General features: G+C 56.1%; 1 protein-coding gene across 1 annotated transcript in view; it reads right to left on the bottom strand.

Moving 5' to 3' along the window:
• LOC144717946 (kinesin-like protein KIF13A) overlaps positions 1-21376 on the bottom strand; it is a 41637-nt gene extending 20261 nt beyond the window's left edge. Inside the window, 14 exon segments of the mRNA XM_078593772.1 lie at positions 265-395; positions 848-982; positions 1698-1808; positions 3274-3486; positions 4421-4532; positions 5582-5694; positions 6998-7132; positions 10859-10946; positions 11756-11936; positions 13023-13115; positions 15257-15317; positions 16106-16118; positions 20010-20115; positions 20852-21376. Coding sequence (XP_078449898.1) covers positions 265-395; positions 848-982; positions 1698-1808; positions 3274-3486; positions 4421-4532; positions 5582-5694; positions 6998-7132; positions 10859-10946; positions 11756-11936; positions 13023-13115; positions 15257-15317; positions 16106-16118; positions 20010-20115; positions 20852-20906 — 1547 coding nt within the window. The 5' untranslated portion in view covers positions 20907-21376.
• Between the last annotated feature and the right edge of the window lie 1230 nt (positions 21377-22606).

Here is a 22606-nt window from a genome sequence, read left to right as displayed (position 1 = left end):
TTTTCGTTTCGTAGCGCAGCGCGCCAAACCGGTTCGCCACCACTCCTCCATCTCTCCGAGCGCAGTTGCAGGGCGCACAAACACGTGTGCACTCTCTCGTGCACGCACACGAGTACAGGGGGCACAGAGGTCAGCCCAGCGTCGATGGGGGTCACTGCGAGGCGGCGTCATTGCAGGGGGCAGGGCCGACCGCGTGACGCAGGAAGGTAGTGCGATGCGGCTCGCGAGGGGCGGCGCGAGGAGAGGTGGCATGCCGTGAGTTACCGTGCCCCCTGGAACGGCTGGAGGGTGATGTCGCCGTCGGGCGCCATGGTGATGGTGCAGTGCTCGGGCAGGATGCCGATGCCGCACAGCTGCACGTCCTGCGAGTCGGCGGCTCCGACGGCCGTGCGCTCCTACGGCAGACGCGTCGCTCGTCGCGTCACCCCGGCCCTCACCGCTCGCCACTCATAACAACCCACTGCTCAACCCTCATCACTCCTCCAGGACGGACACCGCTCACCCCTCGTAACCCACTCCTCAACTCTCATCACTCCTACTGCTCACCCCTCGTAACCCACTGCTCAACCCTCATCACTCCTCCAGCACGGACATCGCTCACCCCTCGTAACTCACCGCACGTCACTCGCCGCTCGCTTACCACTCATTTGTCATTCGTCACATAATCGCACACCACCCATCTCACGGCCGGGCTGTGTGCTTCATGTGGCAAGAGGTGGGGAGGGGTAAAGAGGTGGTGGGGGTAGGGGTGGTAGGGGGGGTAGTAGGGGGGGTAAGGGGGGTGGTAGGAGGGGTGGTAGGGGGGGTAGGGGGGGTGGTAGTGGGGGGTGGTGGGGGGGGCGCTGACCTTCAGGTAGTAGACGAGCAGCTCGTTCAGGGCCGGGTCGGCGTTGAGGTTCACGAGGAAGCTCTTGTCCTCGCCCACCTTGATGCCGGACGACTCCAGCGAGATGCCCATGCTCTCCAGCTGCTTCTGCCTCTCCTGCCGCCCCCCATTCCGCCGGGGCCACGCGGCAAAACGGGACGGAATCACTCACTGGCCTGAGCACGATCGCTCCCGTTCGTGCGCGCCGTGCGTAGCTAATGACCGATGAGAATTAATGAACGTAATGTTCTGGACAGCAACCCTGTGACATTTCCAAGAATAAACCCAGAAACTGTACATGAAGATAATTTACAGCACGTCCGCATAGCGTGCAGGGTGCCGCTGTCACCGAGGGAGTTACGTTAGGGAGGAGGGAAGGAGAGGGCGAGACAAGGAAAGAAAGAATCGTGGGAAGGAGGGAGAGATGGAGGGTTAGATAGGGGATGAGGGAGCGAGGGAGCGAGGAACTTGATGCCCCGTCCCTACTGGACATGTGCGGCAAAGAGCTTCCTAGCTCATCGGATTACTCCAGTCCAAATAAAGATTCTGATCCTGAAGGGAGCGAGGGGGTGAGGGAGGGTTAGACGGGTGGGATGCATGTGAGCGAGGGGGAGTGGTGGGAGTATGAATGCCTACGTTGAACTTCTTTCGCACCGTACGTAGCCAACCGTGCTAATTGGAGGTACAAGGGAAGGACAACAAACTAAACACAAAAAGCAGTTCTAAAGAAGTTAGTTTTCAATCTCGATTTAAAAGTGTATAAGGGAGCAAGTGACGTGCGGACGTGGGGGAGCAGCGAGTGGGGGGGGGGGGGGTGGCGGGAGAACCTCACCTGCGCGATCTCCTCGGTCTTGCGGAGTTTCTGCTCCCAGGTGAGCGTCATCTCCTGGATCAGCTTCTCGCTCTGCTGCAGCCGCTCCTGCAGCTCGGGGGCCATCAGAGACTGGACCCCGACGCCACAGCCAGGGTATTGCGCAAAGCGGCCACGGCGGTGGCGGTGAGAGGGGATTGTGGGTCAGTGGGACACACGTGACACATCTTGAGTGACTGTGTGTGAATGTGCTAAATACAGCGTTTGTTTTAAATGTGTAATAACAGTTGGTCAGCGCGCTGCTCTACGAACCCGTCGACCCCAATTTGATTCCCGCTCACGAGCAATGACAGTCGTAAATATCTGAACCGGTACTGGGCCACCCTTAGGTCGACTCAGCCCTCAACAAGTACCTGGTGCAGTGTGTAAACATCAGGACTGGGGAGGCAGTGGTAGCCGGGCGCGTGGTTGACCACCCACACCCTCGTGTGCCGTGTTGGCCTTCACAGGTGCTCGCTTACGGCACTCGTCCACAAGTCTGTTAAGGGATCTTTGTCTTTGTTGTGTCATTGTGTGTCGTTGTTTGATGTGCCGTATCTATGTGTGTGGGTGGTGTACCGGTGTGCGTGCGTGTGCGTGCTTGCCCCCAACAATCTGTACAAGGCCTACGGGTGATCTTTGTCTTGTGTTTAATATGAATTGGTGGCAACGCAGTTACTGCGACGGATGACTGTGTGGAAAATCCTTCATTCGGCAGTGGATAAACTGCGGCTGCTGCCGCTGCTCAAATGATAATTCGGCCCTTATGGAAGAAAGCATTGGCCCCACGCCTACGGGTACGGCAGCATGAAGAGCCTACGTAGCCTACGTAGGGCGTACTTGCATATGGCATGGCGCAGGCTGGCACTCCTGTGCTGCTCTGTACACGCCAGCTGGCACGGCGCGGGACACGCAGCACACCATGTGGTGTGCACACGGCGCGTACGCACGCGCACACACACCACAGACGCACGTGGCGCACACGTGACCACACAAATATAAAGTGTTTTAGTCATCGGCCGATAATACCGGTGTGTAAAATGAATAGGCCGATAACTAATTTATTTTTTATTTGTACTAAGAGGTCTTATCTATACATGCATTTGTTATACCTTCCATTGTGCTGTTTGGTGCTGGCCGTCAGTAGCGGATACAAAGGGGGGTTGGGGGGGGGGAGGGCAATGTGGGCGATGCCCACCCCACTCCTTGAGATCCCAAAACTGTTTTATTTTATCGATATTTTTGCCGATCGATATTGTTTTCAGAATTTTTCAATGAAAGTAAGAAACTACGTCATTAAAAATTATTTACCAGAGAAAAAAAACTATGAATGTTATGTTTTTTTTTATGTAGGGCCCTGTTTAAATAAGCTTGAAGTTTCAGGACCGCCCACCTCCCTTAAGCAAGCTTCCAGATCCGTCTGCCCTGGCCACTTGCTGTTTTAAGCCGCTTGACGTTATTAGGCCTGTCAGGTCTTTGGACTTGTCAGGGCCTTAATTTACAAATAGAGATTACCACCCCCCCCCACTCCCGCCCGCACCCCACTCCCCCGAGTCACCTCGGCCTGGTTGAGCTGGCTCCTCAGCTTGTCCACCTCGTCGCGCAGCTCGCGGATGATGCGTGCGTTGGGGTCCTCGTTGACGACGGCGTGGTTGACGATGCGCTTGGCGCGGTCGGCGTAGCGCAGCGTCGACAGCGTTTCCTCGTAGTTGTCCGCGGCGGGGCTCACCGTGGCCACCATTGCCGTGCGGCTGTTCCCGCCCAGGTTGTCCTGGCGAGCGAGGGAGGCGCGATGCACACAGATCGAGCGCAACCACGCGGCGCGCAACCTCAACGCAACCTCAACGCAACCGCAATGCAACCGCACCGCGTACACCCCTAACCGCGACCGCACAACGCACTCCAAAAACGCGACCACACACAAACCTGTCAGACCAATTCAGACCCTATTGGTCACCTCAAGCCCTTATAAATCTCAACCATCATCCTTGACGTTCGCACGTTCTCCCCTGTAAATCTGATATTTAATTTGCATAAACACAGAGGCTAATGCTACTTTCATTTATTTGCTCGACTTCAACATTACGAAAGCTTACTGTATGCAAAAGACCAGAAATTACGTTCTAGTCTGAATTAAGTAAATTACAATGGGTCTAAAACGTAAAATAAAATGACAATGTCTCACCATATATAAGACACGTGTTTTTACGCAAATGCTACAACTAACTCCGCTCTCCCCTACTAAATTGGCTATTTAAAATAATAACAATTTACAAAAATGAGTATTCTGGCAACCAATTAATTTCCTTTCATTTTTAATCAGCTGTCAATTCCATTTAAATAAATAAAGAAAATGGTAGAAAACATGTTTTGGTCAATTTGGCCTCAGTCCAAAATCGCATCCGAAGCGTTGCGACATTTGATACACAGACATTTCATCCCACTTTTTTTTCAGAACCAAGTGGCTTATCAAGTAGAAATTTATAGCAGCCAAACACTCTAAAAGCATGTTCATTCTAAAAATGTGGAGGGAAAAACCGGAGGCCCCGGAGAAAAATCGACGCAACCACGGGGAGCGAGAGAGAGACACGCAAAATCCAAATACACAGCAGGCGTCAGGGTCGGGATCAAACCCACTGAAGGCCGGGCCGACATCGGAGAGATCTCCCTCGACCGATTCACGCCCCTCACTCACGCCCACGCACCTTGAGCAGCCAGGTCAGCGCCGAATCGCGGTACGGCACGAACTTGTTCTTGTTCTTCCCGGCTGCCTGATCGGCCAGGGCTGAGATGACCAGGCCCAGCGTGGACAAGGACCTGGAGGCGGCAAGACGTGAAGACGCGCCGGCGTGAGCCGCAGGCCCGGCCCGGGGCCCAGTCGGAGCCTCGCGTGACATGCGGGTCGGGTTTTGGTTTGGGGGGCCGTGCGGAGCTGTGATGAGCCGGAATTGTCAGTGTTGGGGACTATGGAAGCTGTGGAGTTAAAATGTAATGGTTCATTGTGGAATAGAAGATAATAACCCGTTTGATATACATGAAATATTACGATATATGGTTTTTATTGTACGTGTTGTAAATAATAGGGGAACAGTGGAAGAGTGGTTCGGGCATCGTGCTGTGAACCCAGCGACCTGAGTTGGATTCGAAGCCCAGGCTAATGTCAGTGACGAATGATCTTTGCCAACCCCCTTGAGGAATTCACACTTACCAGCGTGGTGAAGTGTGGTAAAACAAGCTCCATGAATAACACGGCCTTCATCCATTCGCGGATTGACAAAGGACTGAAGATAATTATACTAAAATAAAGACCATTATTTACTCACGGGTTGTTCGAATCATTATCTTGGTTTTATTATTTTTCCTCAGTGGTCCCGGGTTATTGTGTTGCATGTGCACATGTTGTGGGGAGCGGTGGTGCAACGATTAGCGAACTGTGCGACGAACCCGGCAACCCGAGTCCGCTTCCCGCTCACTGTCACCACCAACACGAGTGAAGATTATCTGAACCGGTCCTGGTTCAGGTTCCTGGGACTTTCCTAGGTCGACTCAGCTTCAAATGAGTTCCTCACGCGATGCGCAAACTATGCCACTCGTGGTGCTGGCCACCCACCCCCCTGTTTGTGCCGTGCCAGCCTTCGTGGGTAGTCACAACATCATAACGGTTTGTGGGTTGGATCGCGTAAGTATAAATGCGCCGTAACCCTCCACCACCCGACACAGCCAGTAAGGTTTGTCAAGTAAACAACGCGCCAATTAGTTTACTACTTCAGCCCAATTAGTTACTACTTTGTGAATAGTATTGGTCATGAAAGCGGGGAAATTTGTCTCTGTGCGTGTGCATAGGTGACGGCGTCCGTTGCCCGCACTTATTGATGTTGCTGCCCTCTTTGAGACGGTCGCCGGCTGCCCCCGTCTTGGAGGCTCGCTCGCTCCCGGCCAAGTCCACCAGGCTCAGCCGGCTCACCTTCTCACCCGACGTCTTAGGGGGTCAGGGCGGTGGGGGTGCGAGGGAGGGGGGAGGAAACACACGTACGCGCACACACGTACGCGCACACGCGTGACTGTCAAAGGTCTGCTGCCGCAGGTGGGGCCGGGGACGCGGGCCAGCGGTAGCGCGCGCGCCGCCCGTCAGGAAAGCTCGCGGTTGGAATCCCAACAGGCCGCCCTGGTTAATACCGCCGCTGTTATTTTAGTGTAAAATATTCAGCGCTGTCTGCTTTGCGGTGGATGCTAAAGATCCCGTGATGTCATTTGAAAGGAGCAGGCCATTGTGAACCGTTACCTGCAAATTACTCAATTGGGAGTACACAACAACGGCGTAAAACTACAGCAGGCTGTGTGTGTGTGAAATGTGTGTGTGTGAAATGTAACGAATGCTGTGTGTGAAATGTATTGCAGAAATGTAACACCTCTACACAATAACAAACACAAAGCAAAACACAAATGATCAAGAGCTATAATTGGGATAAGTTGGCTTTCCATGGAAATAACGAGGTATTGTGTGTGCTTGCCAGAGCACGCGTGCGCCTGTGTGTGTGTGTGCAGTGGTGAATATTTGGGCCTCTCCGAAGTCAACTTGGGCTTAAATGAGTACCTTGTGGCATGTGTAAACATTGGCACCGGGGAGACAAAGGCGGCTGGGCGTGGTTTTTGCCACCCACCCCCTCGTGCGCCGTGCCGGCCTTCATAGGTGCTCCCTAACAGCGCTTGCCCCAACAGTTTGTTAAGGCTATGCGGGGGATCTTTGTCTTTTGTCTTCGTGTAGTTTGTGTACACGTGTTGGTGCATGAACGCCAGTGCATTCGTGGTCTTGTGTTCGTGTGCCAGTGTGTCCGCGTGCGCCAGTGGGTATGTGCTAGTGCACATGTGCCGGTGGGTATGTGTCAGTGCACATGTGCCTGTGCGTGCATGCCTGAGAGTGTGTGCCACTGCGCGTGTGCCTATGTGCAACATGCCAATGCAAGTGTGAGCAAATCGACGGCGTGCGTGCGTGCCTGTGCGCGCGTGCGTGCATGTGCGTGCATGCCAGGGCATGTGCGTCTTTGCCCGCCTGTTTGTGCATGGCAGAGCGTTTGTTTATTTTTTCACAAATTTGCCGAGCACAAGCCCAAAGGCGCCGGACGGGCATGTGGGCAGTACCAAACAGCACTATTATCAAAGTTGAAAGAGATAAGAGTCTTAACACGTGTTGTGAATTAAGCAAGGTATGTGTGTGCGCGTGCGAGCCGGTAAGTGCGTGCGTGCCAGTGCGAGCCAGTGCGAGCCAGTGCGTGCGTGCTCACCCCCGAGGCGAGGTCGGTGAGCGTCTGGGTGAGCGTGATGGTGAACACGGCGTGCGAGCGGCTGCTCTCCTCGTTCATGTTCGTCGCCGCCACCGTCCTCGACTTGTTCCCCTCCGACATCAGCGAGTCGATGTCCTGGTGACAGAGACGATGCACGGCTCACAACCGCCAAAGACGAAGATCCCCCCTTATAGCCTTAGTGAAGGCCGGCGCTGCACGCGAGGGGGTGGGTGGCCAGCACCACGCCCGGACACCTTTGTCTCCCTCAGTGCTAATGTTTACACAGCGCACCAGGTTCTCATTTGAGGGTGAGTCAACCAAGGGGAGGCGAAGGAAAGGTTCTGATAATAGTGTTGGCCGTGAGCGGGAATCGAACTCTGGTCACCGGCGGCTAACCGCTACACCACCGCTGCCCACCACCAACGCTACACACACCACCACACTACGAGACTACCACACACACCACCATCTCACTACGACACACAGCATACCACCACGACACGCACTGACACATTGCTACGCACCACCACGACACCATCATACATCACCACACCACCGCTACGCACACTGCACCACCGAACCACTGCTCCACACCATCAGCACACTACAACACACCGTCACACACCACCACACCACACTGCCACAATACCGCACCACACCACCAAACCACTATTGCGCGCACACACACCACCACACTACGACACTTCACCACCACAGCCATCTTTGTCGTCTTCTTCCTGCCCTTCTGCCTACGATTTCCCCAAGGAGGCAGCATGACGGTCGGCGCTCCTGGCAAGCCTCGCGCTACAAAGTCCACACCACGGGCAGTCGCCCTCCACACCACGGGCAGTCGCCCCCTGTCTGACTGCGGCCAGCGTCGTTCGACGGCAAACGCCCCGTTGTGCGTTCAACCTCTTTACAGGAGCGGTGCAGCAGCGAAAAAGTCAAGGCCTTCGCACAAACAGGCTCACAATCACCCAGCACAAATACACCCCACGACAAACAATTCTGCTCATTTCAGACTCACTGCTGCTAGGTGCCCACGTGCAGTGACGCTAATTATGCCCGACTGTTTACCCAGGGAAAGCTTCACCAAGCCTCGAGACGTTTTAGCGTTGTCACGGAGTGCCCCCGCTGCATTGGGATCTTTGCGCCAATTCGCGTGGCAGTAAACGGGAGAGCACCCGGAGAAAACCCAGGCATACGTGGGGGTGGGACGGGGGGGGGCGGCTGAGCACTGCCACCTCCTGGTGGCAACCTTATACACCCTGCCCACCACCCTCCCCCCCACCACTCTCCCCCTCCCCTCCACCCCTGTATACCACTGGCAAGCTCTCTGCTGGTAACCCATTCCAAGCGCTAGCCAGGCTCCCGCCTGCTTAGCTTCTGAGATCCAAGGTGCCCCGGGTGAAATTTTGAGCAAGTTTTGAACAGCTGCGACGATGAGTCAAGTCAATGAAGTGGCTACAAAATTGTAATGAACTATGTTTGTAGTGGATCACTCTGCAGCCTTTAAAACAAAGCAGCCGCCCCCCACTTTCTGGCTTCCGACAACAGGAAACCCCTCAACAAGAGGCCAGGCCCAGCGTGACGCGGCTGACGATGCCCACGACGTCACCAAGCCATGCTCATCACCTCCCGTCCAGCGGCACACGGGTAGGAACACAGCTGAGACCGTTTTCCTCCACCCCACCCCACTGCCCCCCCCCCCCACCACCAATTATCTTCACGTTCGGTCGAGCGATGGAACCGATAATAACCGGCAGCAGAGTAATCAACGATCACTTCAGTAATAATCTCATATCCCAGTCACGTGGGTGTGGCCATGAACGATGGCACGTGGGGGCACACGGACGCCACCGGCCGGGATCGCCCCCGACGGCGCGCGCACGTAGAGGTCGTGCCCAACGGCCGGCGTCACGGCGGAGACAAAGCGACCCGTGGCGGAGTTTGGCAGGTTGCATGCAAGCGAGCGGCATGCGCATCGCCCGGTGGCTTGTGGGAGTGGCCACCCCATTCCAGGAATGCCGGCGCTGCAGCGCGAACACATTCCACCGTGACCTAACGCGGCAGCGAGCACACTGACACTCACACGCTCTCTCTCACAGACCCCCCCCACCCCCCCCCAGAACGCTCACATGTACTCGCACCGACTGCCAACTTTCCATGGGGTGAGAGCGGCTCTGACAAAAACACAGGCCGTGTTTCCACGGCCCCCGTGTAACACACCGACTAACCCAGCACTGTACGTCAACTGAGACAGGGAGTGGTAACGTTATGTCATATCATGACTGTGTCTGATGAGGAGCGGTGGTGCAGCGGTTAGCGCACTGCGCTACAAACCCGGCGACCCCGAGTTCGATTCCCAACACCGGTGACGATTATATGAACTGGTCCTGGGCCTCCCCTAGGTCGACTCAGCCTCAAAATGAGTACCTGGTGTGGTGGGTAAACTTCCCCACGAGGGAGACAAAGGCAGCTGGGCGTGGTGCTGGCCAGGCACACCCTCGTGTGCCGTGCTGGCCTTCATAGGTGCTGCTCGCTAACAGCGATCGTCCCGACAGCCTGTTAAGGCGATAGGGGGGATCTTTGCCTTGAATATCTAGCTAGAGGTGAGTGTGCCTGTGATATTTGGATGCGTGTGGGTGATATCGGGGTATGTGAATGCCTGTAGCGATGAGAACTCTGACGATGAATGGCGGTGCGTGGCTGTGAATGTTTGATATCTGGGCAGAGTGAGTGATATCTGTGGGGTGAAGAGCCTCTGTGTCCATTTGGCAGTCGCAGCTCTGTGGGGGGTCAGCTTCTGTGAGACGTAGTTCCAGGCAGGAAGCAGGAAAGTTCACTACAACCGCTCCACCCAGCTCCACTCGACTCAGCTGCACACAGCTCCACCCTACTCACAGCTCCACTCCACATACAACTCCACCCTCTACACAGCTCCACTCACTCCAGTGAGCTCCACTCTCCACTCAGCTCCACCCAACTCACAGCTCCACTCTACATACAACTCCACCCTCTACACAGCTCCACTCACTCCAGTGAGCTCCACTCTCCACTCAGCTCCACCCAACTCACAGCTCCACTCCAGAGAGCTCCGTCACACAACAGCCACTCTGCCCACCATGCCGGTGCCCGTGGCAGCCACAGAGCGAGCGACGCCCGCATCACTTAGCTAACCGCACACTCCTGGCAAAGTTCACACCGCGAGCCGTCACCGCTGACATTAAAAGTGACACCAATTTACCCCTAATAGCGTGAGCCCCACCCAGCTCGGATGGGGAGGTGAAGGTTGGGGGGGGGGGGGTGAAGGGTGAATAATGATGCCAGTGGGATGCGGGGGGGGCACAGCACCAAGGCCCCCCCAACTCTCATCCCATTAGCGCTGGGCTCCAGCGCTGGATAAGGATTGGTGCCGGGTTTGCAGTGAGCGTTAGGGGGAGGGCAACCAGTTAGTGGTTGGGGTCAGTGGAAGCCCCGGACAGGCAGAGACGGGCTTTGAAATGCCAGGGTTGTGGACTAAGCTGTTAACCCTGTCCCGTTCCGAGCGCTAATTCTATTTAAGCAGGCATAGCGCCGTTGGTTTTAAAGACGCCGTACTCACCGCAGAGAACCGTAGCGGCACGACCGCACTCTACGATAGCCGACGCCAAACTGTGCCACGCGCCCTCCCGCACGGCCTTGTGGGAGCCTCGGTACTGATAAAAGTTATTGACGTGTAACGTCACTGGAACGGAGTCGGAAGAGAAAACTGATGATGTACACGTACGTAGAACAGGATCGGGTTAAGCTGCTGGAGGAGCCACCTTGTGGGTCGGGCTGCACGGGGCTCAGGGCGGCGGTGCAGCTGGAGGAGCTCACCTGGAAGGTGCGCACGGCGAGCTGCGACAGGCCGTCCACGTAGGGGCCCAGCAGCTTGTGCTCGCGCACCTTCAGGGACTGGCGGCCGCTGCAGGTTTGCCACAAGAAGCAGTAGACACGCGTGTGTGAGCGGCATCAGAGGCGTTCACCTCCGGCCGTGACGATTTATCCTCATGGCGGCAAACCCAGTTGACTTTCAGACGAAGACGATTTAAAATAAAACAAATTTCGCCGCAACTTTTCCACCAATTGTATCCCGACTTGCGCGATCGTCCGTCGCGGTCGTGACGCGAAGAATCCATCCGGAACTCTCACGGAGCGGCACGACCCTTCGTGCCACAGAAAAGGCCCGCGGACACGGACACCACGGAGCTACCGCTGAGATCCCTGCAAGTGAAATGCCGTCTGGTCCACACAGTACGGGGCAGCAGTTTCCTACCCGCCCTGTTGCAGACGGTAATGTTCGTCGCATGACAATAAAAATCGCTTTTTTTATTCTCAGAGCTGGAATTGAGAGAAATTACGCGCAGAATTAAATGTAATGCGATTGCTATTTTGTGCCGAGTCCATGGACTCACTGCACTCAAGAACCCGGTTTAATCACAGCTTGGTCGATGCGATTCTGTTGGTCTCTATGCGAATCTATGGGTCTCCATGCAGGTCATGGGTGACCGAGCTGAGACCATGAACTCGCTGGACTTGAGAACTCAGTTTAATAACAGAGGGCTGATAAACCTTTGTTCTGAACCCAGGATCTCAGCGGGTACCGGCTCAGCGCTCTGACCTTCGACCTATCTGGCTGCACCAAGAGCAGACACTTGGCGGGCAAAACCCTCGCTGGGACGGACGGCGCGGTGGGTAGAATCTACAGGAGTTAAAGAGAGAGGGGGGCCTTACCCCTTGGGGTCGAGCAGGTCGCGGACCTTCTCGTTGTAGATCTCCATGTAGGACACCTCCACCTTGAAGGAGTGGTCGTCGCGCGACAGTCGGGACACGCGCTCGAACAGCGCCCCGCACAGCCGCGGCGTCAGCCCCGGCTGCTCGGCCGACCCCATCATGGAGTAGGACTTCCCCGAGCCTGGGCGCGAGCACAACGCAGCCATCAACGCCGACACTCCAAAGCCGCCTCCGGAGCCTCCCCGGGATCGCCGGCCTTGAGTGACCACAGCGACCCCGGCGCTGTCGTGCCCTGCGAGTCGTTGGTGAATGGGCCGTGGGCCCCCCACCCCAACTGTGAACGCCCCCTGGGATTTGCCGGTGCTGCCCAGGCTTGTTCCTGCAGCTCGTTGTTGTGCTTGCTGGTGGTGGTGCCGGGCCCCGTTGCTCTGTCCCAGGCTGTGCCGCAGAGTCAATGTTATCTCACCCGTGTGTCTCCCTACTACTAAGGCCCACTGAGCTATACAGCTCTGGCCACAAATGACAGCTCAACGAAGTGGCTTATCACGTGGAATGTCTAGCAGCCGAATACTCAAAATGCACGATTCTAAATGTGCAGGGAAAAACCGGAGGACCTGGAGAACGATCCACGTGACCACGGGGAGAGAGACACCGCAAACTCCCTGCCCTGACCACCCTCACCCCTAACCCTCCTCCCCATCTACTTGAGTGCAGTTTTTGTTTACGTTTGCCATTGCGTACTGAGATGCGATTGTATTGAAGACGCCTTACAAATTGAAATGGTTCCTGTTGTTAGGACTGGCATAGCTCAGACGGGTAGTGCGCAGGTAAGCGAGCAAGGTGTGTGGTGTCAAGTGTCAGGGGTGGTGTGTGGGGTGCGATGACAGGTGCGAGGTGTGACGTTCTAAGTGCGCGATGCAAGGCGAGTGATGTTGCGACGCCATAGTGGGGAACACACGTGGTGCCATCTGCCAGTCATCTCTCTCAGCTAACCGATGACACCGGGCTCGGCGCCGTGACCTGTCGGCGGCGAGCCGTCGACATGCCACTTGTCCTCCATGAGCACCTAGCCTGGCACAAGCGCTGTAGCGAATGACTTATGGCTGTTGCTGTTGTTGTGATGTGTGGTGCAAGCTTTGAGATACAAGGCGCGTGTGGCGTTGGGCACAAGGCATGTGGTTTTCGGCACAGTGCAAGGCGTTAAGGCGCAATGTGCGCGACATTCGGCACAAAGTGTGTGGTGTTCCACGCGCAAGGTGCGCTTTACCAGTTTGCCCATAGGCGAATATGCACGCGTTGTATCCCTGGAAGGCGTTGTCAAGGATCCCATCGCCCAGAGCGTGGAACACGACCTCTTGTCCTGATGCCGGATTCACACCACACGGAGCACAACCAAATCAACAACCACCACTTCCACCAGCTGCCCACTCCAATGCAGCACGGAATTCACACGCACAGCCCCGATGATTGTCCATCTACTGCTGGATGAGGGCGTGGCGGTTAATTGACCCAACTCCATCACGCTGGGCTGTGCGCGTTGGTGAAGGCGGGGAGCACAGGCGAAGGAACGAAGAAGCACGGTGCAGCAATGAATGTTGCTGTACCTGGCCCCTGCTGCCTGCAAGAAAGCGCTGCACGCTCTATGTCAACCTGCCGGTGCACGGAGGTCACCCACCCAAGTCTATCCAAGCTCACGTACAGCTTAGCTTCCGAGACCTGACGAGACCAAGGGCATTCCGAGCAATTTGGTCAAAGGAACTCTAGCGCACAGCTGCACACACTCAAAGACAAAAATCCCCCTTGTAGCCTGAACAGACTTATGAGGCAAGTGCCTTACGCGAGCACCGATGAAGGCCGGTACGGCACACGAGGGAGTGGATGACCAGCACCACGCCCGGCCAACTTTGTCTCTTTAGTGGCGATGTTTATACACCACACCAGGTACGCATTTGAGGTTGAGTCGACCCTAGGGAGGCCCGGGACCGGTTCAGATATTCGTGACCAATGTTGGCCGTGAGCGGGAATCGAACTCTGGTCGCCGGGCTAATAGCGCAGCGTGCCGACTGCCGCACTACCGCTCCCCACACACGCGCACACACACAGACACACGCGGTTGACGTTTGACGAACAGAGGCTGCACTACTGCCTCCGCCCGGCATGCGAGGCCACGGTCCGCAAACCTCACAACACAAACCCTCTCAGCCGGCGTGCGAGCGTTGAGCTCTCGCTCTGCGCCCCCCGAGTTTTCGATCAGACAACGCATGACATGTTGTGTGTTTGTTATCATTATTGTTTTTTTCTTCCAATGAGCCCCAAAGGCTCGAGGCATCCGAGTCAGCTCGTGAAACTTCCAACGTAAACAGACAACGCTGGAATGGTAGTCTTGACCCCCGTTGAGTTTGGACTCCGGGATCTGTATACTAAATATCACTTTAACCCCCCCCCCCCCCCCCCCACTGTGTGATAGTTTAACCCCCTTCACTCTCCCCCCAGCGAGTTGGGGCCAGTCATAGCTGTAATTGTGCTGCAGGGAGATGGCCTATTTAGTCTGGTACCTTAATACAGCCAAAAGCCAACGTGAACAAGGTTGTAAGAAACCTTGGGCAGACACCCGAACCCTATATTGTATTCAACTGGCGGAGACGGGGGTGGGGGGGGGTGCAAGTGGGAGGGAGGGGGACGGGGGAGTCATATTGCTGTAATAGTATTTGTACCCAGGGCTCTAAATAATATATTGTATTCCGATTACGGACGGGGTCAGTTTTTCACAGTGGGGGATGTCAACTGCTGCGACCGCATCTAAAACAACATAAAGGGCTCCGACCCCAGGGCCCAATAAATCTCACACAGGCACCGAGGGCTCACTGGGAATTGGTGTAACCTCTCTCCTGACACCTGCGCCCCACTTGTGCGGCACAACGAACCGAGGGGTCCGCTCCTCTCGCCGACCCCCCACCACCACCCCTTCCCAGGATGGAACACCGCGAGGAGGGCAGCCTCCTGCTGCGCACGGCTAACATTCCTCTTCAATACAGAACGTCGAATACTTTCCAAGTCGCCGGGAGACTGGAGCAGGTGGTATGCGGACTAGTAGCCGCAGCCCTAGCGAGTGCTACGATGGATGCGGTGTGCCGGGCATGCGCATTTTTTTTTCCAGGTCGCTGACCCCGAATGGATGTGGTCGAAGTTAAGCTCTGGTTACACTACAGTGCCGGTCCCTAGGCACTGGGCAAGCGTAACGATGGATCGAGTCATTCATCCAAAAATCTATTCTTTTTTCGCCACCGGCACCGAGCGGCGTATCGTGCGTGCGAGAATTACGTGCGCATTACGCAAATCGTATGCGTGCGAAATGCTAACGTAACGTGTAAGCAAACAATTTATTGTACAAGATAAAAAAAAACGTAATCGAATCACGTAAGTGCTAGCGCAGTGAGTGGAGGATGCCCGTCGTGACCCCCGGGGTGGTGGGGGGGGGGCCTGGTCACCCGAGGCTCCCACCTGCGTATTTGCCTTTGTTGCGCTCATCCATGGACCAGAAGCAGTGGTCAAACGCAAACACCTGCACGCGCACACGACGGCACAAACGCACGCAGACGCACGCAGACGCACGCAGACGCACGCGCGCGGCGTCAACGCCCTCCGTTCACTCTCGCCACAAGCTCGTCACAAGCTCGGCCCTCCACTTAAAACTCAAGCGCGGCAGTCCAAGTGTACGTTCGTGCCCGAGTGAATGCATCAAATTGGCACTTCGTTGAAGTTTAGACAAGAACAGCTTGTTATTGTTATTACACGCTTTTATTTAACTCACTCTGTATGTTGTTGTTGTCGTCGTATCCTCAATTTTAACCCACTTCCCAATGTGGTATCGACTGCAAACTTGGTATACTTATGTCATACTGATGACAATACTATATTCTATCATTAAAAAATATATATATATATTTTAACCATCTTTTTTACATGTTATGTTTCGCCTTGGGTCTAATTGTCCACGGTAAACTCACGTTGGCTGTAAATCACCACGGCCCCTTACGTTATGGCAAGCTTTGCGGCCACTTCCTGGAGTCATGGAGTTCTGCCATTACGAGTACGGTACATTTCATTAAAGCGTGTTTTGAAAAAAGTATTTTTAATTTTTACTTATTTTTAAACTGCTGTCGCCGTAGAAGCAAGGAAGCATGTCAGCGTTTCATCAACTGGATTTTTTTAGGAAAACAGGTTTACAGAGTCTTAAATAGTCTTGGTAGGAGACATTGGATAGCGGAGGTGAAACTGCGATACGGAGGTGATACAGTGATACGAAATCAATGATTTCTTGCACGTGGGTAATAACAAGTGTCGGCTTACCTTAGGTTGTTTTCTAATTTTACAGAATGCAACGGGAGAGGGGTGGGAGAGAAAAAGAGATAAAACAGATGAGATTAAATAAAAGCAATAGCTTTAAGAAAATCTGTACAAAATAAGCGGCACATCGGAAGGCACACGTTGACAGCTCCAGAGATACGGGGCAACGGGGGACAGAGGGGGCACAGGGACATGGGGCATGGACAGGAACAGAGGGACAATGACACACCGCCCGAGGAACATGGGGCCACAGAGAAAGAGCGACACAGGAACAGATGGGACGCAGGGACACGGGGCACAGGAACATAGATAGAGGGGGCGCACAGGGACATGGGGACACAGGGACATGGGGCATGGGGCCAGAGGGACACAAGACACAGAGCATGGGAGCGACGTAATTGTAAATCTTGTTTGTGGGACATGAGCTACAGGGATTTCCCCAACAAATATGCCACTAAGTGCCAACGGATTTTGTTTTACGCCACTGCACACGAGGCGCGCACACTGGCGCGCTTCCTCATCGCGCACGCCGCCACATCTGCGTCTCCGTTGTCTGTGGTCAGCGGCGATAGCCCAGCATGGGACTGCTAAACCGGGGCTGACGGCACCACTCGGGCGCGACCACCGAACCGTGGCTCCAGCAGCTCCCCCCACAGTGCGGGCAGAGGGCACCCAGCCCCCCCACCTTCTTCCCTGCCGCCCAGTGGCTAAGCACAGGGTGCAGTGTTGTCATCACATCACATGGCAGAGGCCGCCTGCTCCCGACTGTACGTGTGCGCAGCTTCTTCTTTGTCAAGTCACTGCCGAATGAGGGCCTCCCCAACCCGGTGCCGGGGTTTGTGGGTGTTATTTGACCACACTTCTCCGAGCCGGTCAGTTGCGGGTCGGCGAAGTCCAGGGACCAGACTCCCGATCGGTAGAAGCACAGTGTGCCAATGCATGTCCACCACACTGCCCTCTGCTGACCACCTGGTAGCAACAGCCGCCCCACCGCAGCCGCCCGTGACAACCCCGGCGTGAGTGGTGGTCACCCATTCAAGCCGTCGTCCAGACTCATTGCCGCTTAGCTTCGAAGAGATCTGACGAGATGGGGCACATTCCGGCTTCGAGTTCATTACGAATTCACCCCCGGGGCAGACGAGAGAGAACATTATTACATACACCTGAGAGCTCCATGCTGGCCACGAGCTCTGCTCGAATTACCTGATTTTTAAACCAGCACGTAGATCATATTCTATTTTTAAAAACGTCACGCACGCACAGCAATTGTGCCCCGCGTTATACACCGCGCTCGTGCCGCCGGCTTCGCTGCTCGCTGGATATTTTCCGGACGTCGCCCCGCTCGCGAAGGCTGCCGGGTGGCGCGTGCCGCACCGTAGCCACAGCCTTTTGCGGAGCGCGTATTCCCGGATGTGGTGTGCCAGGGCGGCGGGAATATTTTTCCGAGTCGCCGACCCAGAAAGACCCGGCTTCGAAAAAAACTAAGCCCAGGGTGAACGTGGCACGGGGAAGCTGTCGCGTAACCGATACGCTGACGTCAACGGGTTTCGCGTAGACAAAAAAAAAAGCGAAACTTTTTCAGACTAATTCTTCGCGTGGCTCCGAGTCCAGCTCGAGTTGGGCGACGGATGAGAGCGGGCACAGCCGAGGCGAGAGGCGCGGGGAGGGCTGCAGCACCACGCCGTAGGTGGCCAAAGCAATGACGTGACCCGCACATGACAGCTCCGCCACTAAGTACCCAATGTGCCCCGAGCGATGAGCACCGTGCCAGCTGCCACTAACCTCGCACCCTGCTGCCACGGTACAGTCACCGACTCAACCAGCAGCAGAGTTGGGTTTTTTTTTAAGGAAATCCCCCCCCACCGCGCCCCCTCGAATGTCACCACCTCCTCGCGGTGCGAGTTACAGCGACCGACCGTTGATTAGTGACCTAGTAAAAAAAAGGACACGCCCGGTTAAGGGGCGCAAAGCGCAGGCAAGTGACTCGATTGAATAAAAAACAGCTTGCACGTAGAAAGTGGTTTGTTACCAGTGCGGCCACGTCCCAAACAGGAATAGGGAGAGTAAATGGAGCGCGTGGGGGGGGGCAGCAGAACCCAACCACAACAACAATCCACTGGAAATCTGTGAAACTACTGGACATGTGTGGAGAAGAGCTCATCGGATTCCTCCAGTATAAAAGTAATATGCTGGTTCTGATCCTCTGTCCTCACTCGCACTTTACTCTTGCTTATTACTAATGTTCCTTTACCCAGGAAAACCTCGCCGAAATCTCAAGACTCTCTTTCAGGAGGGCCATTCCTGGCAAAGTTTTTCTCAGAAGGTTGCCGACGTTGTTGCCACGTGCCTAAACATCGGTTGAGAAATCTGCAAGCGTAACTTTTCAGCATTGGCATGTTTTGGCCAACACCAGTTACAATTGTGTGCGTGCGTGTTTCGTTCTACTCTCTTCATCTCAGACAAATCTCTTCGCTCACCTGCAGTGGAGTCATCCTCCTTTCGGTCATCCGTCACGTTCAAACCAATGCCCTTTTACTCACGGCACGGCCACGGTTCTGCATTCACCTGTCAGCCATCACTCTTCATGTACATCTCTCCGTTTCATCGCTCTACCACTCAACTGGTCGCCGTTAATCCTCGTCAGCCGTGTTTGTCTCTCCACTGCTGGATGAAGGGCTCCACAAGCCGTAGCAATCCCTCACGATCCACCGCTGCGACCAACCACCCAACTCACTCTTGCACACACGCACACACCGATCTGATCGCTCAATCTCCGCGATAGTCATCCTGCCATTCCGTCATCAGCCTCATCCATCGCCCATCATCCGGTCCAGTGTTGTGTTCTTCCCAAGCTCATTGCACCGCTCTTGTCAATGCGACGTCTCGGATTTGCGTTTGCTTCTCCCATGCACCACGTTGCTTTTTCGGTCTCTCGGTGTAATTCCAAGTGTGCGGTGTGCACCGATGGAGGTCCTTTTAGAGATGCATCGCTCTGCTCCTTCTCGTCTTGTTCGACTGTCTCAAGGCTCTCCTTCTGCTCTTTATGTCATCAGTTTGGGCCCCATCCGCCTTCAACAACAACAACAACCGCCCTTAGGCGCCCGCACATCGTGGTGCCTTCAGGTCGTGTCCCTTCCACGGTTTGTTTTCTTTTATTCGGCAAACGTACCGATCGTGACTTTCGTCACAGCTACCACTCTTCGATCACCCGACGAGCACCGCTCGCTCATCTCGCGCCGCTTGGATCGCTCTTTATTCGTCTCCGGGGGAGCGAGCGAGCGAGCGAGTGAGAGAGAGAGACTGCCACCGTCAGCAAGTGTCGCATCGTCACTCGTCCAGACGCGTGGGGCTCCCCGCCGTTTTGGGCTCTCACGGAGCCAGATTAACAGGTTCAGGTGCGATGCGCTCCACTTTCGCTGTGCCAATAGCCAACGCTCCTGTCGGCGCAAGGGAGAGGCCGACTCTGTCCCACTGTGGGACGTATCCTCCGCCAGAACATGCGGGATTGGCTGCTCTCTCCGCGCTGGAAATATGTAAGCGAGTCTCTGGGTCTCTTGCGTGAGACTATGAAGTCCCTGTGTGAGCCTACGGGTCTCGGTTATGCGGAGAATACTGAATATTCCCAGAGGTCTCCCCAAACATGAACAATGCTCTAGCCACTGCTTAATGAGATATGCTCAAGTTGAACATGGCGAACTGGGAGGACAGTGACAGGCCAAAGAGAATCTGACTGCATCTTACACAGTAACGACTTGCATCTCAATCTCGTCTTGCCGCATGGGCTATACAGTACACGCGTACACTCATGCCTCTCACGGATCCATCACGCTCCACTCATCTCTTCCCAGACTCGTCGCTCATCTCAGGGTGATCACCCCATCCCACGTTCCCCCACGGAGTCTCTCACCTCCCGTCCGCCTTGACGCCGCCACCGCTGCCGCCGCTGTCGGGAGGGTAGAGCACGGTCTGGTTGTCATCCATGTCCACCACGCAGCGGGTGTTGAGGTCTCGCTCTGCCAGGGAGACGCGGGGGGGGGGGCAGTGAGGGGGGGGGGCAGTGAGGGAGAGGGGCAGTGAGGGGGGGCAGTGAGGGGGGGGGGCAGTGAGGGGGGTGGCAGTGAGACGGGGGGGGCAGTGAGACGGGGGGGGGCAGTGGGACGGGGGGGGGGCAGTGAGGGGGGGGGGCAGTGAGATGGGGGGGCAGTGAGATGGGGGGGCAGTAAAACAGGGGGGGGGGGCAGTGAGACGGGGGGGCAGTGGGACATGGAGTGAAACAGGAGAGACAGCCATGGAGTGAGACGGGGGAGGAGATCCGTGGGCAGGCCCCGGAGTGAGAAACGGAGCCGGGCATTGAGAGGGGAGAGAGACGCGGGGCGCTACGGGGCAGTGGCGGTGCAGAGACGGGGAGCGCCAGTGATGGAGAACAGAGAGCCCGCCGGGGAGTGGTGGGCACGGGGGTGGGACGAGAGACATGGGAGTGAGACAAGGGGGTGGTGGGACGTGGTGAGAGAGAGAGAGAGACGGGGGAGTGAGGGGAGAGATTGGGAGAGATGCAGGAGGAGGGGGGAGATGTAGAGGAGTCAGGCGAGAGATGCAGGAGGAGGGAGCGGCGTGAGACGGCCACAGGGGATGGAGCGAGGCACGAGGGGGAGAAAGTTATGGAAGCGTTGGGGAAGAGAGAGGGGATAGCCGAGAGAGAGCCCCCCTAAGAGGGGTGTGAGGAGGAGGAGAGGGGGGGGGGGCACTGACCTCTCTTGCTCATGGGCCGCACTCTGACGGCCACCGTCACCTTGGCGTCCGGCATCTTCCACGGCCCCAGAGGCGCGGCGGGGAAGACCCCGGGGCGAGGGGGGTAGAGACCAGGGGTATGAAAGGGGGTACACCCCCCGGGAGAGACGAGGGGAGGTGATTGCAGCTGGGGGGGGGGGGGTCCCTGGGAGTCGGAGGAGAGAGTCCTAGAAGCGGGGGGGGGGGCAGGAGGCAGCCCCCCGGGAGAGACGCCCTCTCACTCCGCTCCTCTCCCGGCCGGAGCCGCCGGCACGGAGCGGAGGCCGCGTAGCGCCATGGCCCGGGGCGAGCGACGAGGAGGAGATGGAGCGAGTGGGATGATGACGAAGATGATGAAGAGCAGCGGAAGATGAGGATGGAGGATGGAGGGATGATGATGATGATGACGACGATGATGATGTGGATGTTGGGGTGTAGGAGGAGCAGGATGAGTGAAGCCCCGGGCCGCACGGAGCCGCGGCCGGGCCTGGCACCGGGGAGGGGCGGGGTGAGGGGGGTGAGGGGCGGGGCTGGGGGGAGTGGGGGTGAGGGGCGGGGCTGGGGTGAGGGGCGGGGTGAGGGGGATTTTTAGCTCCGGGGGGGTGGAGAGAGCGAAGGGAGAGAGTTTACACAGCGATAGGGGGGAGAGAGTTAGGGAAGAGTTTAGACTCTAGACCGTAAACTTTAGAGAGTGCGGGGGAAAGTTTTAGAGAGAGTTAAAGTGGAGAGAGAGAGAGAATAGAGCAAGTTAATTTAGACGTGACGTGTGTGTGTGTCGGCAGAGGGAGTGGCAAGAGAGTTTAGAGAAGGGAGCGATAGCTGGAGAGTGTAGGGCGTGTGTGGGGTGGTGTGTGGGGTGGTGTGGGATGGGGGGAGAAGCAGCGTGAGTGGGGAGCGCGAGAGAGAGAAGGCGGAGTGTGGGGAGAGTGAGAGAGAGAGAGTGAGCGAGAGAGTGAGCAAAGTTATTATAAAAAAAATTACGAAATAATGAACGAAGCAAAGTGTCGACTACACCGAGCATCTTCTTGTTTCCACTGATCGTAAAAAATAAGGTAGAGAACTCGGGGAATGAGAGAGACCCCCACCTCCCACTAAAGTTAGGAGAGAACTCGGGGAGAGCGTCAATACAGCGGGGAGTGGCGGGGCAGTGACAGTGACTGCACACAGCACCTCGACTGCGCCTCCACGTCGACTGTGGTCCCGCGGCAGCAGTCCACGCCTCCATCAACCCACACACACACAGACACACACACACACAGACACACACACAGACACACACACAGACACACACACAGACACACAGACACACACAGGCACACAGACACACACAGACACACACACAGACACACAGACACACACACAGACACACACAGACACACAGACACGCAGACACACACAGACACACAGACACACACACAGACACACACAGACACACACAGACACACAGACACACAGACACACACACAGACACACACAGACACACACACAGACACACACACAGACACACACTCTGCCACCCTCGTCACCCACACACACACAGACCCCGCCACGACCTACATAGCCGTGGGATGGATGTGGCGTGGTGGTGGGGGGTGGGTGACGAGGGGGGGAAGCCCCCCACCACCACCACCCTCGTCACCCCCCCCCCCCCGCCAATGTTGAGTGACAAATGACGGGCCGTATACGTGTGTACACGTATACACGTGGTTTGGGTGAGGCTAACACGCGTCCCGGTTT

The sequence above is a fragment of the Lampetra planeri genome, chromosome 4 (assembly GCF_965212315.1).
Source record: "Lampetra planeri chromosome 4, kcLamPlan1.2.h2, whole genome shotgun sequence".
NCBI classification, from domain to species: Eukaryota; Metazoa; Chordata; class Hyperoartia; order Petromyzontiformes; family Petromyzontidae; genus Lampetra; species Lampetra planeri.
Note: the sequence above shows the minus strand (reverse complement) of the source record. Positions and strands in the feature narration are given on the sequence as shown.